The sequence below is a fragment of the Lacerta agilis genome, chromosome 6 (assembly GCF_009819535.1).
Source record: "Lacerta agilis isolate rLacAgi1 chromosome 6, rLacAgi1.pri, whole genome shotgun sequence".
Classification (NCBI taxonomy): Eukaryota; Metazoa; Chordata; class Lepidosauria; order Squamata; family Lacertidae; genus Lacerta; species Lacerta agilis.
In genome coordinates, this window is record NC_046317.1 from 30,155,445 (window position 1) to 30,174,928 (window position 19,484).

The following is a 19,484-nucleotide window of genomic DNA, read 5'->3' on the forward strand; positions in this document are numbered from 1 at the left end:
TGCAAATCAATGTTTTATATGAGTTTCTTCAAATTTGCAATGAAGTTTAGTGCTCTGCTTCCTTGTATGTCCTGACAAACTGCTCCCACATGCCTGACTTGTTCCCACAGCAGTTGCCATAATATTGCATTAGTAAAAATTCAGGAAAATATTTGTAAAAGGGCTGAAACAATCAGGAACATCCACAGTTGCAGGGAAAAGAAAATCTCACTTGATAGTTCAGAGAGTAGTAAGCTGTGAAACCAAAAGTGCAAAGTAAAAATTATTACTCCTAGTTTTTGTCCATACATTTTATTTGTTTTACATCTTCAGTACAAGAAAAGTAGCTTGAAAAATACAAATCTGCTTCAAAATGCAACTGTTGACAGAGAGATGAATCATGCAAGAAGAAATAGTAGATGGTCCAGGAGAAGGTAGGAGCCAATTCTGAAGAAATCAAATATGTTTTTTTATCTTGTTCACAAAATCTCAGCATTTTTACTTATTTGTGAAATCAATTTTACTTGTGTCCAGAGATACCTTGACTTGAGTGGAAAAAGTACTTCTACTTATGCAAGGCACCCCTACCAACATCCTCTAATTTCGCTGAGCCCCTATGTCTCATCCTGCATCAGGAGTCAATTTTAGGGTGTGCAGGGGGTTTTAGTGAGGAGGGGGAGCCATCAGTGCATCACTACATCAGTGGCGTTCCGTCCAATTTTCTTTGGCTCAACCCATTGTGTTTTGTGCAAAGAGTGTGCTTGCCGATTTATAAACACAGGCAGAGTAAAACACATCTTTTGCACATGTTCCTCAGGCAATGAAAGACCTAAAATTGAGATTTACAGTTGAAATACTTGTCAAACAACAGCAAACAACATGTATTGATGTGATGCCCCCATTTTTTAAAAGGGTGCATGTTAGCTATCTCAACATATGTATTTTGATACTCAAATACTATAAGTGCTTATACATTAAGTGCACCAGCAATATTTGGCACTGGTTTTTGGTGTTTTAACCAGACCGCACTATCCTTACATTATCACACTTAAGTACATAGGCTGTTTGTACCCATTTTGGTGTTGACACAGCAGCTGATCCCATAATCATATTTGTTAACTGCTTAACATTTTACTTATTATGTTGTATAATAAGATACTACTTTTTCAGAAGATTTCTTAACTTCTGCTGCTTTGTGTTAATGACTGCAACTTAACTGCAGGCATGTTCCACCAGTAAGATAAAATGTCAGAAATCAGATTTTTTTCAAGCATTATAAGAAAAAAGCAAGCTTAAATAGTCTCAGAATTGAGCTGTTCGTTTACAGAAACAAAACATTTCTGTCAGTTCTGCTGACTGTCAGTTAACTGGAAACTCGGATGCTGTATAGTATACCAGGTAATAGTGAAATGCAAGACATGATTTCTAGGAATTAGAGTTGTTTACCATGCTGCTTTTTAACCTGCAAAGTGCAAACTGTATGATAGACAACATACAGTACTTGAATGTTACTGTACTGTATAGGTTATACAGATTTTTATTTTTTTACAAACTTTACAATATGCACTAATCTTTCAAGGCAGCAGCTGTGGCTTTAGACAGTATTTTTGATGACCACCGACTGTGCATATGAGATAGAAAGCGTTGCAATTACACAGAAAGAGATGGTGCCGTTCCTTCCTTTTTCAGAAAAGCATCGACAGAAGCACATGCTTCAAGGAAAACCTCATCTGGTGCCCCTTCTGCATTTATCTGTTAAAAAAGATAGTTGCATCAGATAGTTGAACCTCAAAAAGGAAAACATTCTGGTATTCTACAATTATTCCCTCTAATGCAAATTCAGGAGGTGAGTGCCTACAGAATTAGTCAAAATGCTGCTGAGAAGCAGCACCATGCTTGAGATAACCTTCAATTCTGTAGAAGTCCTAAGGGCAAAAACAAAACAGCCTGAAGAGGACCGAGCATGTTCAGTAGCTGCGAGATGCCCTGTGAGCTAGAAAAGAAAGCTTGCTTTCCTAGTTTTTACTTTTAGTTAAGTTTTATGAAATTCATTTCAGGATAGAATGTGCGTGAATGACCTTTTTGAATAGTCCTGCAATAGGGCATTATTCAGTGCTTTAGTTAAACAGTGAAGTCAGTTGAGTATATTAAGTACTGAGCCATTTAACAGGCCATAGAGCCATTTTCAATATTTTCTTAAAGCTCTGCACAACTTGGAACCAAGTTACCTAAGGGACTGCCTTCCCCTATACTAGAGGTTGGGAGCTACCAAAAATAAACAAGAAGTTTCCTTAAAAAACACAACCACCCTAACTTCTAAAGTGCCCAACACAAAAATCCTGAGACCTAGTTGCTTGTAAGTTGGTGGGCCAGCATGCTTGCAAATGTTACCCACTTCTGTCATAAAAGGAAAAAAGTTATAGCTATTTCCTCATTTTCTAGTAGTGAAGGGGACTCAGACTGTATGCCTCTGGATCCCAGTGGCTGGGAATCACAAATGAGGAATATGCTTCTGCACTCAGGGTGCTGCTTCAGAGCTTCCCATAGGCATCAGGCTTGCCAATGTGAGAACAAGATGGGCCTTTGGCCTGATCCCACTGGGTTCTTCATATGCTCTTAGGAACCAGGCAGCCTCCAAAACGCTTTGGACCATGACAAAACCTTTCCAAGTGCCAAACCAATATTTGAACTGAACATTGTGGTTGGTGCATACGCCCTGGTGCAAACCTAGGAGAGGATTATGGCCTCTTGGGAAGCTTACAGCACATGTGACTTAGCTCTTAGCCTTTTGGATGTATTCAGAAGAAGAAGGTACCATAGTCCAGTTCCAAAGCCTAGCCGGTTTACCTTAAACAATGGAATTTTGTTTTCATAATAGGTGATCACAGGCTCCATTGCTTGGTAGTAATTTTGGATGCTCTTCATGATGACTTCTTCACTACCATCCGAGCACTGGCTGCTCTGGCTTCTTTTCAGAAGGCGGCTACTCATTGTCTTAGAGGAGCAGTCCATGCAAAGCATCAGAGATGGTTCGCCAATCTGGGAAAAAATGAGAAAATTGACTGAATATAAGAGCTGATCACAGCATAGCATTCTTCCTCATGGGAATGAGGTCAGAATGCAACATCCACATGGATTTTGTAAGAGAGATTCAGACAGGTGACTCAAGAATAATCTAAACAGGAATTGAGCAGATGCTCATCAAATCTGCAGATGACCCCAAACTGGGAGGGGTAGCCAATGCCGCAGAAGACGCTCAGGATTAAAGATGACTTTAATAGATTGGAGAACTGGGCCAAAACTAACAAATTTCAATAGGGACAAATGTAAGGTTCTGCACTTAGGCAGCAGGAACCAGTTGCACAAATAAAAGCTGGATTACTAGTACATGTGAAAAAGATCTATGGGTCTTAGTAGACCATAAGCTAACATGAATCAACAGTGTTGTGCAGCAGCAAAAAAGGCTAATGCTATTCTAAGCTGCATCAACAGAAGTATAGTGTCCTGATCAAAGGAAACAGTAGTACCCTTCTATTCTGCCTTAGACCCATCTAGAGTACAAGGTCCAGTTCTGGGCACCACAATTAAGAAGGATATTGTCCAGCTGGAATTTGTGCAGAGGAGGGCGATCAAGGTGATAAAGGGTCTGGAAACCAAGCCTCTTGAGGGTGTTGGGTATGTTTAGCCTGGAAAAGAGGAGACTGGGAGGAGATATGATAACCATCTTCAAATATCTCAAGGGCTGTCACATGCAATGATGCAGCAAGCTTGTGTTCTGCTCCTGAAGCTAGCATCCAAACCAATGGATTCAAGTTACAAGAAAAGGATTCTTATAATTAGCTGAGCCCCTTGCCATGTTGTAGACTCCTGTTTGTTTTAAAAGAAGCTTGCCCATTTACCATTGGAAGCTGCTGTTTGAGAAAATAATAACTAAAATAGCTAGTGTAGAAGCAGAGACTCTTGAAGCTGCAAAAATGCAACATCTAAATCAGCCCTAAGATGATGTTTTAATGGAAAAACACCTCTCCGTGCAGTGTTATATAGTAGACGATAACATAATTCATTTCATGCACAAGGAGGCACCAGTGTACCAAAAATTAGTCTCTGACCTAGTGAGTTATTCTGACAGAATAACACTGTTGGCATGAACTGAGGAATCAACTATGCCATATTTTAAAATGTTACATCACAATGACGAGAGAACAATTTAATAATATCCTGGAGGGAGCTGCTTATTTAAGGGGAAGAGGCCATTTTTGCCAAGATGAGGAAGTGAAGCCCATGACTCTTGGTGTTCTAATGACAGGATTAATCTTCAGTACTTTGTACAAAAAGTGCTTTATGACAATGTAAAAATAATAATAATGCTCTCTTCATTGATATTTCCTAATTAAAGGATTAAATGAAATCCCGCCAGCGCAGTTTGCATCAGGTGCACAGAGATAAGACTCAAAGGAACTGCTTTTGGGGACGGAATATGTATGTCATCATCCCCCTCAACCCATCTCAGCTAATTATTTAGGGTATTTTGAAGTAGCTGGCAAGTAATGTGCTACTACCTATTGGACGGCTTTAAAAGGGATTAGACAAGGGATTTGTGGAGGATAACACTATCAGTGCCAGTTATCAGGGAACAAAAGTGGGAAGGATGCTCAGGTCCTGCTTGCAGGCTTTCCATGGACATCTGCTTGGCCACTGTGAGACCTGAGGACTGGATCAGCAGGCCCTGATGCAGCAGAGCTATTGTGTTCCAGCTCTGCATCAGCAAAAGGGAAAACTCAAAATGTGAATGGAAAACATAAGGATCTGTAATGAAATAGCTTAATGCTTTTTCTCACTGTCTTGTCTATATATTTATATCTGGGTTTCTTCCTTTTTTTAAACAATTTTATGGCAAACATAAACTGCACTGTATATGTATCAGTTTCTAAATAGTTTGTATCAGTGCATTCCTAAATTGATATTTTGTGTGCTTTGATTGCCTCTCTGCATAAAAAGTGATATGCAATGTATGAACATTAAATGCAAGAGTTCAGCAGGCAGAGCTTTTCCTGCAGGGTATCTGCATGCTAAGACATACGAGGCACAGATCCGTTGCTGAAAAAAGATCCTGGCAGCCCTAATTAGAAGATAGGAAAGTGCCTTTTCCTGAACCAGACGATCAGTCTCTCATTCTCAGTATGGTCTGCAGCCATGCTGGGTGGGCTGGTGGGAGTTGTAGTCTAAAACATCTGAATGGCACCAGGTTAGGGAAGGCCAATCTACCCAGACTGACAGTGGCTCTCAAGGGTTTTCAGATGGAAGTGTTCCCCAGACCTACCTAGAGAAGACAAGGATGGAACCTGGAACCTTTTGCATTCCAAGCGAGTGCTCTGCTGTTAAGCTGCAGCCTTTCCCTTCACACTGTGATAATGCTCACCTAGAATCTAAGTTTCACCATTCCTCTTCCTCTTCTCGCTTCTTCCCCAACCTTATACTGTACTCAACATTAATGTCTCTTAATAAATGTAATTGATATGTAGGAAAGACTTTTGCACATACTTTTGTAAACCAATAACATATTTAAATAATAATAATAAATGTTCACCTGACTCTCAAACTCTTCTCCTTGCTTCAACTCCTGGGGATAACCATCTATCAGGAACCCATTTGTGCCTCCCATATTGGTGAGTATAACTTCTTTCAGGAGATCCGTAACAATATCCTTAATGGAAGAAGATTAAATAATTTTTGTTTAGAAACCACTTTGACACTGCAGTGCTTTAGAGTGAGACACAGACTAGTGCTTCACTTCAGGCCCATGTGCTATGCCCCCACCCTTACTGGCTGAGGATGCGCCAACATCCTCATTGCACATTTTCACAGGAAGTAAAATGCTTAGTTACCAAACTACTGGATTTAAAAATAATAATCTCATAGTCAGAGTTGGATTAACAGCTGACTCAGCATGGGAGCTTTGTAAATATAGTAAGCCGAGAGAGCTTCTAAAATAGCCTAAATCAGTGTGAGAGAGGCAAAAAAAGGCTATGATGCCTTAAAGTAAGCATGCTTTTTGTGCCATACTGCGGTTGAATTTTAGGGTGCCAAAGGAATCTCTGGCTAGTAACAAATAATCTTCTGAAATGTGTTGTGGAAAGAGGACTTACTCTAGTAGCAGAGAATGTGGTGGGGCTTAATCTCTTGCCTGATCTCTCTCTGGCCAAGTCACTACTGCACAGTCAGATGAAGATGGGGAGAAGCAAGGCAGCGGCAAGGTCAATGTGGTGTAAGCACACTGGCGAAACCAATCCAGTGCTCCAGTGTACATTTGCACTGTCACTATATTGCCCCTGCTCCTCTCTGTCTCTGTGACTTAGACAGGGGGAGGTCAAGTAAATGGCCCAGCCCCACTGCACAATCCATTCCTGACATCCTTTCAAACAGCTGGCAGTCATAACTGCACTAAATGTTAATTGCTTCTTTGGGTTTTGTGTTTGTGATGCACAGATTCTCTGTCAGACCCATCACCTCTCCAGGTCACAGCTTACCCCCGGTACAAGTTTGCCGCTTTCCAGGTTATCTCTGATGATCCTGCTCCTTTCTGATAATGATGACATTTCAAGTTGGATGAGATCATCTGTCGACAGATGCAAAAATCCATATTTCTGTGCTAATTTCTCGCACTGGGTTCCTTTTCCAGAGCCTGGGCCACCTTTGTGAGCAAACACAAGTTCTTAAATTTGAGACAGATCCACCCAATTCATCATGAGACAGATCAGCAAACAACAAGATGCTGCGAAATGGTGTTTGGAGTGGTGGAATAAAGCTCTCCTGAATTGATGAACCACTGAAGCCCATCAACCTTTTTTAAAAAAAAAAGCTATACCAGTGTCCCAAACAATATCTAAGTAGAGGTCCCTGGAGAAGGCTTGTAAACAGCCACTTGCCTGTCTATAAGAAATAAGAATAGCTGCCAGGCAAGCAGTTTTGTAAACTGGATGATAATGAGATATGTCTATAGTTTTTCTTTCTTTTCTTCCCCTATCTCACCCTTAACACACCCAGGCTGTTGACAGACCCCAAATAATAGTAACTTTTAAAAACCTATCTGCAAAGCTGCCTTAGTTTTGACACTAATCTGCCGCTATCACTGTTTTCGTCAGCTGCGTCAAGTATTGCTGCTGCAGGTGAGTCCCAGTAAACAGCCTGATAACACTGTTCAGAGCAGGGACAACAAGGAAAAAACACGGCATGCATTACTGACTGTCAACCCAGTGAGAATGTGTGTGAGTGCACATCTAGACACAAATAGGGCTTTTAAAGGGGGTGTTTGGCTTTGGCTTGGCAGGAGGCTGCTGCTAAGGTCAGCTCAGTTTTGTTAGTTTTAACATCCTTTTTTACGACTAGAATGATGTGGGCTACGCATCTTTCATTAGCTCTCTTCATATGAAATGCTGAATGGATTTCACAACGTGGGTATAACAGTGGTGTTCTTAGTAATGTATTGGATGTTGTTAACCGACATTTGATGCATTTTAACTAAACTGCTAAACGTCAACTTTAAACTGCGTTGTAATTTGTATTTACTGTAGCTATTGTTTTTAAATTGTCCGTTTATCGTGCATCTCTTGTGAGCACAATGTGTTTGTGTAACATAAATAAAATGACTATGATTCTTATGACAGCTCCTTGGGCCTCCCACCCATTTTGAAATTAGGATTTTAACAATGAACAGAATAGATGACAGAAGAAGAGACTGGTGGCCCGGAGGCAGGCAGTCACCATGGGCTCATTCAAGCTGCAGAAACACAGCCCTACTGGATTTATGTAACTCTCTATGGTGCCTCAAGTCTCATCTCTGGAGAAACACATCTACTCAATAATTACCATGAGCAAAATTATTGCATATGTCAGTTTTACAATGTTCCAGCAGAGGAGAGATTACTGTCTTTTATACATTTACTTGTGATAAATCACATACACACTTCTATAAAAACTAGTCACTTGCTGAGAAATGATGGTCACTGTGACTATATGTGGTGGTTATATAGGGCAGCTTCTGGTGCCCGTTACTCTCTTGGACAGATGCATTGTAATAAGAAAACCAATAATTGCAAGTGTCCAGATGAGAAACGGAGACCAGAAGAGAGGAGACAGCTAATTGCTACCTACTGCATGTCTTGTTACAAAGACTAGATGTGAAAACTTGCCTCTCCTCTTCTGGAACATGAGGAACCTGATAATCAAGAAACAAGATCTAATAGACAGAATTATTTTATGTTTTTTGTTCCCTCTGCCAGTTCCTTTACAGTAATTATAAACTGTAGCTTAGAAAAGTGCCCAAAAAACTTATCCACAATGTGATTAAAATAAGCTCAAAAGCTCCGTCAGTGCTGTGGAATTGACCTTTCCTTCTCATTTCTTTTTTGTTTCTGCAAAGCATATGCAACTTTTCAGTTATGGAATTCATTCTCCACCTCTTCAAGAATATAAATCAAAGAGGATTTGAAACTGGTTCTATGTTCTATTAAAAGCTTTTCATCCCATTTTGCTTGGTAAAGGGTAAAGGGACCCTTGACCATTAGGTCCAGTCGCGGACGACTGGGGTTGCAGTGCTCATCTCGCTTTATTGGCCGAGGGAGCTGGCATACAACTTCCAGGTCATGCGGCCAGCATGACCAAGCCGCTTCTGGTGAACCAGAGCAGCGCACGGGCCCTAGGCTCTGTGGTTTAACCCACAGCACCACCCGCGTCCCCTTGCTTGGAATTGCTTGAGGTCAAAGATGGATGAATTAACTAAAAATAAGGTCAGCAGGACTGAGATGAATGTTGTTCTCACATGACAGGGCTGATGCATTCCTTATACCTACTCAGTTTTGCCAGCATCTGCTTCCCTCCACTTTAAGGGTAAGGAGTCTGTAGGCACAGGATCCCTTTTATGAGTTTTTTTTTTCCTTTCTTGTTTGGACTGGAGCTGTCATCCTACTTAGAGAAAAATCAATCCTGCAATGCTACATGTACCCACTAGAAAGTTGAACCCAGAAAAAGTTAGTGTGCATAGGTTTAGACCCTTAAGGCCAGTTGAGATGGGGGAAACCCTAGAAAATGCCCCGGAGGGGTGGGGCAAGACAGGGCAAAAGTTGTGCAAGTGTAAATCCTTGCACCGATGGGACACATTATTTGGATACCACTCCTCATTTCCTTTGCAATTTTCAGGAATGCAGACCACTAAATAAAGATGTCTATGCAAAAGCAACGGGTTGCTGGTGGCCTTGTATGATGTCCCTGTCAAGTATGCTGCTGTGTGAGCATAGTCCTGCATACTGAATTGGGGACTAGCTATCGTCTGCAACTTAGCTCTTCAGAAAATAACTTCTTGTAATAAGCCCGGCACAACAGAGTCTCCAGCTGCTACTAAAACATGAATAATAAATAGCATACATCTGCTCTGAAGATTTAACTCAGCTGGAAATCTGTTGCAGATACAGCATTTCCTTCCTACGGCAGTGTGTGAATAATGACCACCAACCAATAAACTCGTCACGACATTCACCTGAATCTGAAATATCAATAGAATACTATGCTGTTGTGGTATACATTTTGCAATGCACTCTTGTATGTAGTTCCTTCAACAACGAAGGAGAGCATAGAAGAAAGAAGGATGAGAAATGATACACTGCGATCAAATTGATGACGGATTAACATTTAAGATGGAGCATAAACATGTATTGGTTTTTTTGATACATTTCATGCTCTCCTATATTATTATTTTGCAAGGAAACAATTGCAAAGAAACAATTGCAAAGAAGAGGAAGAAGAGCTGGCTGAGAAGCTGCCATGATGCTGACTGAAGCTTTGAAGCATGTTAAGGAAGCTGTCCTCCTGTGATGTGTGTGATAACTTTTGAGGATAGCTTAACATTTTTTTCACAAGGTAGACTATGAGTGGATCCTAGCTCTGGGCCCAGACAGAGCAGCTCATTTGGTGAGGGCCATTTGTGATAAATGGCAGTAAGATTACTATGGGCCACTAGGGAAATAAGACACCAACAATTAATGCCTCGCTATCTTGCTTCATGGGACGCAGGTGGCGCTGTGGGTTAAACCACAGAGCCTAGGGCTTGCTGATCAGAAGGTCGGCAGTTCAAATCCCTGCGACAGGGTGAACTCCCGTTGCTCAGTCCCTGCTCCTGCCAACCTAGCAGTTCAAAAGCACGTCAAAGTTCAAGTAGATAATTAGGTACCGCTCCAGCTGGAAGGTAAACGGCATTTCCGTGCGCTGCTCTGGTTCACCAGAAGTGGCTTTGTCATGCTGGCCACATGACCCGGAAGCTGTACGCGAGATGAGCGCCGCAACCCCAGAGTCGGACATGACTGGACCTAATGGTCAGGGGTCCCTTTACCTTCTTATCTTGCTTCATATACAAGCTAAGTAGCTGAGACTCAGGCATGTTGTCTTGTAAGAGCAAAACTAGCAGCCAGAACACCTGGGATGCTGAGAATGAAACATTTTCCTGTATTCTGAACTTTATTTAAATGAAGCTGCTGCAGTCTCTTGGAGTGCAGCAAGGCTACAACCAATAGTCTGAATTAGACTATTGCCTGTTAATTTTGATTAAGCTCTGTTCTTGTTATATTATATATAATTTCATTATAGTGACTGGCGTGCTCTGGTCCATGGGGTCACGAAGAGTCGGACACGACAACTGGATTTATCTGATGCTTGCTGAACTGAGTATTTTGTCCTATTTGAATTTGTTTGATGTGTTTTGTATTGTATTAAATGTTGTAGGTTTTGATGAGTTAATGCTTAATTTGAGCCTCTTTGCTGTGGGGAAAAATCATATCCATAAAGGAGACTTAAACTGGTTATTAGGAGAGCCATCCTAACCCTCTGATGTTGATGGCTGGGTGGGGGAGAAGGAAAGGCGGGTACCTCTCTGACAGCTACTGGGGGGTGGGGAGGCTCTGCTGCAATGCTGACCTCTACTCAGGGGTCTTCCCACTGGCAGAAGCAGAGATGGACCAAGCAAGGATTTTCTGGATCCTTTATGCTGCCCCATTCCCAGGTAAGGGACCTGATTCACGCCCCTCAGCTGTCCAAGCCTGAAACTGGTGCAACAAATAAATTCCACCTTCCCCTGGTTGGCAGAACTTTGCATACAACAGTGGCTGTTCCCCAGGCACAGAGTTAAGACTGCTCTGTAAACTCTTTTTTAATAGTATTATATTGATATTTTTACTGAATTGTGTTTTAGTTGTTGTAAGAAACCCTGGGGGTCTTTTAGGCTCAAGTGACATTAAGGAATTAGTTACAGGTAGGTATCCATGTTGGTCTGCCACAGTCAAAACAAAATAAAATAAAAAATTCCTTCCAGTAGCACCTTAGAGACCAACTTAGTTTGTTCTTGGTATGAGTTTTCGTGCACACAAAAGCTCATACCAAGAACAAACTTAGTTGGTCTCTAAGGTGCTACTGGAAGGAATTTTTTATTTTATTTTGTTTTGATTAATGAATTAGTTATTGAATCTTCCCACTCTTCTATTGCAGCTTCCTACCCACGCGGCACCTTTTATGTGGGTAGACATAAAAGGTGTTGCAGGGTTTGCAAATATTGTTATTCGTGCTCTGGCTGTTCTCCAAAGCAAAGCAAAGTGGAGGAGAGGTTTTGTCCACCTACCATAAACTCTGTAGCCTCTGCTTATCTTCCCTTCTGCTGCACATAGGTAGTCTAGATTGAACCTTGGCTCCGATTTATGGTACAGTAAACCATTAGAAGCATACCTGCTCATATCAACATCCTAGTGATACTTTTATTAAAGGAGTGATTAAGTGGTGCTATTCTGTTATATCCTCATGGATGGCTCTGACCTGGTGTGGAGAAGCAGTGAGTAGAGAATATTTAAGAAAGCCCTTCCCCTAAGCCACCTCACTGCTTCATATCAAGAAGCTGGTTTGAGTGGTGGGAAAAGTGCTGTCGAGTGTTTCTAGCATGCAGTTGCAGTTGGTCATGGGTCAAGAAAACCCCAAAGGCTAAATCCCAATCCTCTGCTTTAGACCCAAGACCATCCAACATATGCATGTGATCAATAAGGCAAACATGAAAATATGCACCCAGGAAAACCTCTCTGCATTGCAAACAGGGATAGCTTTCTGGTAGCTCAGTTAACTACGGTAAATGATGTTCTATTTATTCATTACCCATCTGTGCTAGAATTCTGAGGCCCCTTTCACACGAGAAGGGGAAAATCACAATAAAAGCATCTACACAGAGCACAGCAATCAAAATTGATTTTGCTAATAATATGCCCTTGTGCTTTATGTACCAGAAAGCAAGCAACAGGCAGTCGGTGAACCCATGTGCAGTATTAACAGGTTCTCATTGCAGTACAACTGTTTAATCTTTGCACTTCGTAACTGAGATAATAGATTTTATTTCTTAAAAATGCTGAGCATCCAGCATATAAACCCAATTACAGAGTTATAATTGGGAATGCAGTATTTCCAAGAATCAAATAAATAAATAAATGACCAAGAGTAGATCTCTGAATTGTACTGACACTACTAAAACATCACCAAACACTCTCCAGAAATCTTCTGTTAGGAGGCTATGCATGCTGTTATAATGATTTACTATGGGGTTCTGTGCTGGGAGCAGGCAAAGCCACAATGCATAAAATGACAAGAGTTATGCATATCCTCCTTTGCAAGGTGCTGAGTTTGTGTGGCTGGTCCATAATGGGATGCTTGCCAAGCGGAACAGCTGAGAGTGAATCACTATTGACTCCTTGATTCAGGCTCCTGATCATTAAGAGATAGGAAAGCAGCAGCAGAAGGAAAGAAATATTTTCTGAACAAACCCATCTCAAAACAGCCTGTTCTCTCAAACAAAGAGCAAGCTTGTCTTGACAGATAGCCTAGTTCAGGTTTTAAAGAAAAAATATTTTCGATCACTTTGTGGGCTGCTTTAAAAGTTTCTTTCACTAATCTTGCCTTTGGTTCAACAGCATCTCAATTAATTTCTCGCTGGAAATACTTTCAGAAAGAGAAAGAAAGAAAGCACAGATAACTTTTGATCATCCATAAAAAGCTTTCAAAGAACCCCAGATCCTTTAATGACTCGCGTGAATTATTAGCATTCTGTGAAAACTACATATGTTCTGTCCTTTACAGCTCCTATATTAAGATCTACTCTTTTGGTTTCAATAACTTTCTAATTATATTGGAATTATTTAAGTAATAGATGGTCCCACTGTCATTTGTAAAGTGAATGCTGCGTGTGCAGATGCAACTAGCGCATAAAACATGAGTAATCCCTGGACGCGAAGGACTCCTGAACCACATAGGGAAATCTTGCTTATAAAAGTGTGGTGGGGGGAGCCCTGGCCCTCAAAACTGACAGGATCTGCTGCTTCCTGCCTTTGCACTACACTTCAAATATTTACACAGAACAATATGCAGCTACCAGAGGGGGCACACATTCCCACAGGTCAATTCCTCCCCATCCCGAGATTCATGTTTTCTGAGACATTGGGAGGGGGAATTGCACCTCAGCACCTTAAAGGACTGCAGAGTGGGAATTGGCTTCTGGGAATGTGTGCCCTTGTGCATGCAGGTATTTTCTGAGCCCAACTCCTAAAGTAGGATACTTTTTAAACTGTGAAGGCAAATCCTTTCCCCTCCCAGGACACAAGATTAACAGCACACATATCCAAGCACAGATGTGGTCTATCTACACTACATTTCTGGGAATGAAGTTGCATCTACATACACAATGAGATTGGGACTGGGATTGGGATAGCAGCTCAGCAGCCACCATGCTTGGATGCCAATTTAGGCATTTGTTCTGTTTTGGCTTAACAGTTTGTGATGCTCGGGCATTCTTGGCTGATTGGGGAAAGAGGCATAAGTGGGAGGGAAATCGACTCCTCTTTTCTGGTGTGGGCTTTAACAAAAAACGGTAGGGAAAAATACACAAGCTTTGAACATTTGTATTTGTGTGCGTGAACACATGTGCCTGTTATAATTGGCTCTCTTATATTTGCGCTTCCAGCTTCAAGTTTTACACTGGGTTCTTAGACTGGAATAGCAGGATAGCTGCCTAATTTATTTGGCTCCTAGACTGCATTTTCAGTTAATTGCTGCCAAATCTTTTAATTAGCCCACATTTCCCTTTACATCCGGAAGGGGGGAAAGAATATTTATCAGCTTAGTATTAAAACTTCTTCCTAAAGTAGCATCTCATTATGAAATCATTTGCTCAACTGTTTTATCTTAAATTTAAATGTGCATTTTAAAAAACCATTGCCTTCTAGTTTTTTTTTTCCATGGAAACCACTGAAAATGCTGGTTTTGCCCTATAAAGCTCTAAATGGCTCCAGATCAGAGTTTATGAAGGACAACCTTCTCTTGTACACATAGCTATTTGTTGAGACTAGCTTCTGAAGTCTTGCTCAAACAGCCACTTTCTTTACTGCTTGGGCCCACAGTGGGGAGAAATTGGGGAGGAATGGGTGACAAGGATTTTTTGTGGTAGCATCCTGTCTGCGCAGCACCAGCTTTGCCAATTTATAACTGCTTTTTTTGCCTAAGCATTCCCTGAAATATCTTTTCTCCTTTCTTTTCTTGTACTATTCTACTTGAGTTTCACTGGGATTTTTATCTTTATATTATTCTGTTGATACGGTAAGCTCCCTTAAAGGCTTAATAGTGGAGGAGGGAGACATTAACATTTCTAAATAAATAATAAGGGAAGTTCAACTGTGACTGCCCAAGAAGCTGTGCAGGGACCCCAACCTAATACTCTGTCTAACCATTATCCCACACTGGCTCTACAATTTTGCCAGTGCATTATGATATGTGAAACTATGCACAAGACCAGGAACAAAGTGAAATGGCCAGAACTGACCAGCAAGGATTGACTAGAGAGGCAAAAAAGCAGAACTTCAATTCTAAGCTGATTCTAGAACATTCTGATAATGTGGTTGACAGCAACAAGTTGGTGAGTTGCTATGGAAACACATGTCATTAGCATTCCCAGGACCTGTCACCATAGCAAAGAGTTCTAGTAGTTTCAAATGGCCCATGTGCCAAAATAGCTGCTGTTGCAGTTTAATATTTTACAAAACAATCCAAACCCTATTTGCACTGGGCAACAGTGTGTTCAATTGAACAGAGGTGTCTCTTTTCCAGCCTTGGTTGGGGTGGGGACAAGGCCAAGACAGCCTGGGATCTGTTGGATCCCTAGCTAGCCCCAGGGGCGGAGGAAGGGGGGGTGATGGGGTGGACCGCCCCAAGTGTCTTCGCTGAGGGGGGTTGATATTTGGCGTGCTGCCTGGTCACAACTCCCAAGCCTACCCCGAGCCATCGGGGAAAGTGAGGGAGCTGCGCCACTTTGCCGGCAGCATTCCCCCTCCCCCCTTCGTTTTAACAGCTCAGGGGAGACTTGGGAGTCGGGCGGGCGGCACGGCAAATGTCCGCCATCGCTGGCTCACTCCGCTCCTGGCTGCAGGGCACACATGTTGCTCCATGTACCCAAGAGGCTATCCTGTGCCTGGGAGGGCACCCTCCACGCCCTGCCCCCCTCGGGAGCGTGCCCACCCTGGGGAGCATGGGCATATGCTCTGCCGCTGGCTAGCCCTGCTGCCATCATGAGTTGTGGTGGCATTGGGGCAGATCACTGCCCCAACTCTGGGCTGGTGCAGTGATCTGCCTGTTCCCCCACCTTGCACTTGAGTGGCCGAGGCCCTGCCACTCAAAGCCATGCCAGGGTAGGCGTGGGGGGTGGAGTTCGGATTGCTCTAGACAACAATTTAAAATATCTGGAAATTACCGGTAAAAGCAATTGCCAGTCACATGAGATGCATGCCAGAATTGCTCACAGAATAACAGTGCACATCCACTCAAAAGGAAATGAGTCTGGTTCAGTTACAGCAGAAATGCAACATAGTTTGCAGGGGGAGGGGACAGAATCGCATTTCATTGGTGAAATTTCTTGAGTTACTTGCTAAAGATGTGTATTTATTTTCATCCAACTAATGCAAACATGGTTCCAGTGAAACATTTCCCCCATTCCATTCTGAGACACAAAATATGCTGCAAAGCCAGGACCGTTCTTCTACTGCATAGTACAGCATTTCAGGTGTTTTCCAAAGAAAGGGATGCATATTCCCACGCCCTTTACAATGTGTTGGCAATTGCCATAGCAACTTCCCAATCTTTTCAGGACTTTGTATGCCTGATGCATCATGGAATTGTGTGAGGAGCAAAAAAGATAAGAATAGTTGAGAGTTTTAGCATGAATGCCACATGGTGCCTTTTGAGAAAGAAGCAGGTTAGGTTCTGAATCATGCTTTCTCCAACCAAAGCAAGCCCATCTTGACATTTTCTCTAACAGCAACCAGAGTCACAGGCCTGTTGTGATGACCGAAGCATCCAGTGACAGTTACCATATGTGTGGAAGCAGAACAAACACCACAGAAATAGTTATGATATCAATCTCCAACATCAGGTAACAATCCGATGTTGAATAATCAGGAGATACATATGCATGTGTGAACTGGACCTCATTCTCTGGATCTAATATACTAATATAGTAACATTATTTATAGCAAAATAAAACTGGTTCTAAGTTCATTGCCTATTAGCTATAAAACAACTACCATGTGGAATATCTCACTCTTGTATAACAACACGAAAAAAGTTATGAAGTTATATTTACTTTTATGATTCATGGACAATCTGTCTGGATTCTGTCTTTAAAAAAATGTGGAATGTTGAAAAGTAATATAACGTATAGCCAGCCTTGGTTGGGGGGAGAGGGGAACTGATCGAAATACCTACTAATAACTCTTTCATCATAACCACTTTGATAGGTTGCTTTTTTAAAAATCAAGCATTGTATAAATTTTATGAAATAAATAAATGGAATGACACAACATGATCACAATTCTCCTGTAAACTTGTCCTACAGTAGTCAAGCTGTCCACAGTGTAAACAGTTCAGAGAGATGGTTCTAATTCAAGATACCCTCCCTCCTGCATTGTAAAAGAGTTAATCTGGTTGTTTATATGGGGCCAATCCTAAATCAGACTATTTAAGATAGTGCAAAGCCATGACAATTTCCATTATCATTACTAACAATCACTTCTGAAATTATCAACCACCTTAGCAATAAACTCAGAGTAAACAATTATTATTTTTTGCTTTAGAAAGCAATACTATTGCGTTCATTTTTGTAATCAGTTATGGAAACTTCTCATGCTTCATCCTCAGCCACCCATCATCTCCCACAAATGTAGTACAATGAAAATTGTCAGGGATTTTTTTTTCCCAGCCAGAACTCACTGGAACTTAGTGGGCGCCACTGACATTATAAGAGAACAAGGGAGGTGTTCGTGGTGAGTTCCAGCACCTCTTTCCTAGAAAAATCACTGGAAATTGTTATGACACAAGTTTCAGCCATGTGACTTAGGATGCAATTAACGGTTCAAAAAGTGGGTGAACCCCAAATAAAGTCATTCAGACTGAATAGTCTGAAATTATGTATACGATTCCCCAACAGTTGCAGTTTGTTTCATCCATCTACCCTATGATGTAAGTATTGCCCCAGAAAGGAGAGGGTGAGGGCTGCCACCGCTAAATAGTCTAGCATTTGGAATGCCTAGTTATCTAAAACTAGCTGTAGATCTATAATTTTGTGGTAGCTGCCAGAAGAATTTTTTAACGTAGTGGTGGGCATTTGTATACAGAAATGCTAGCTGCCTATGGGAGAGTGGTGTATGAAGTTCCTACTTACCTATTACAAAAATTATTTTTGATTTCTTCAGGTCTTCCGTAAACCTAAATTAAATGGAAAAGAATGGAAAAGATTTCTAGCAATAAGTGTTGCTACATATAAAACTGTGTATAATAACAGTTACAGGGAGGTAGCTGTGTTGGTCTGCTGTAGCTGAAACGAAATTAAAAAATTCATTCCAGTTGCACCTTAGAGACCAACTAAGTTTGTTCTTGGTATGAGCTAAGTTTTGTTAGTTGGTCTCTAAGTGCTACTGGAAGGATTTTTTAAAATTTTGTGTAGATAATGACACACTTCACAATATGTTTATGCTTATCTATCACACTTTATAATAGGTTATGCTTACTCAGAAGCATTGAGTTGAATGGGAACTACTCCCAGACAAGTTAATATACATTGCAGCTAAAATATATTTTTTTAAAACCCAAGCTTGTATTTCTAACTAGAAATTCTTTTATTGAAGGAACAGTTCACAGTCATAGTTTATAGCTGTTACTCTAGCTGTGATAAAATATATATTTAATGCATGAGAACACTGACAGCTCTTTTGTGTGTGCACCAAATATTAAAATGAAAAATGACCCATCTATGAATAAAGTGTTCTTGAGTTAAGAATAGTTCGTAGTGTGTGCCTCCCTTTTAAAAAAAGCTTTGTTTACATTTGTCAGAGTTCATATTCATTTGGTCACATTCATGTATGTGTGTGTTGGGGGATGTTTTTGGTTTAAGTTCAGTCTTACATCCAGATTTCACTGGTCACTAGCTGCGTTCCAGACAAGTGTATTAAAGAGATCTATACACAACAGCCTTTTCTTTTCTTGAACAGCAGCTCATTCTTTACCCAAGCAAAGGCACAACCACAGCTGTTCAGAAGAAACCTTAACCCTATGCATACTTACTATAACATAACCAGCCTCGAAGGCTCGAATGGAACCAAGATCTTACCCTTAATTTCTTTAGCCAAATTAGGAAGTCCCACAGTCAACAGGTGCATATCCTTCCTGACACCCACAACTCTGACCTTTACGGAACTCTTGGTATTAATGCTGGAGCATTCTGATGTAACAGTGTGCTCTACAGGTTGCTATGCGTGTGCTCATATTATATTGTCTCAAATTTATTTATTATATTTATATACTGCCCTTCCTCCTGAGGGAACTGTAACGTTCAGGGTGATGTACAACATTGTCTGATAATACATCAACAATCAATGAATTGATACATTAAAACATATACAGTATCTTTAAAAAAACCCACCAAAAACCATAGCCATCCAATTTCCACAATACAATATAATTATGCTGAAGTGTGGAAGCTGCAGTGTGCGATCTTCCAATGTAGCCTAAATTTCTCATGAATTGTGGCTTACAGACACGGGGAACATTCTGCCAACACTTATGACAGTAGTCTAGAGAATAGCTGGTAAAACTCACCTCCCATATTCTCAGGTCCAGAAAGGCATGACTGGTCAAATGTCTGTCAATTAACATATTGGAAAATGTTATTTATGGTTTACATCTTCATGCATCAGCATCTATTATCTATTCTTATCAATAGTAAAGACCCTTTTAACATACTGGCCACAATGCTACTCCCACTGCGCTGTTCTGTATTTGTTTCTTGATACAGCACCTTCAAATGAACTTCTGCTGAGTATACTTATCTATTGCTGCAGAGCATGACTGCAGTGTGTGTTGTGTCAGAAATTCCAGCATGTCTATTACAGTGC

General features: G+C 41.1%; 1 protein-coding gene across 1 annotated transcript in view; it reads right to left on the reverse strand.

Annotated features, from left to right (window-relative positions):
- Window positions 1–262: 262 nt before the first annotated feature.
- Window positions 263–19,484, reverse strand: part of AK5 (adenylate kinase 5) — an 82,033-nt gene continuing 62,811 nt past the window's right edge. Inside the window, exons 9-14 of the mRNA XM_033151786.1 lie at window positions 19,187–19,231; window positions 17,756–17,798; window positions 6,507–6,670; window positions 5,567–5,683; window positions 2,827–3,018; window positions 263–1,731 (exon numbers count right to left, since the gene is read on the reverse strand). Coding sequence (XP_033007677.1) covers window positions 1,630–1,731; window positions 2,827–3,018; window positions 5,567–5,683; window positions 6,507–6,670; window positions 17,756–17,798; window positions 19,187–19,231 — 663 coding nt within the window. The 3' untranslated portion in view covers window positions 263–1,629. The remainder of the gene's footprint in view (window positions 1,732–2,826; window positions 3,019–5,566; window positions 5,684–6,506; window positions 6,671–17,755; window positions 17,799–19,186; window positions 19,232–19,484) is intronic.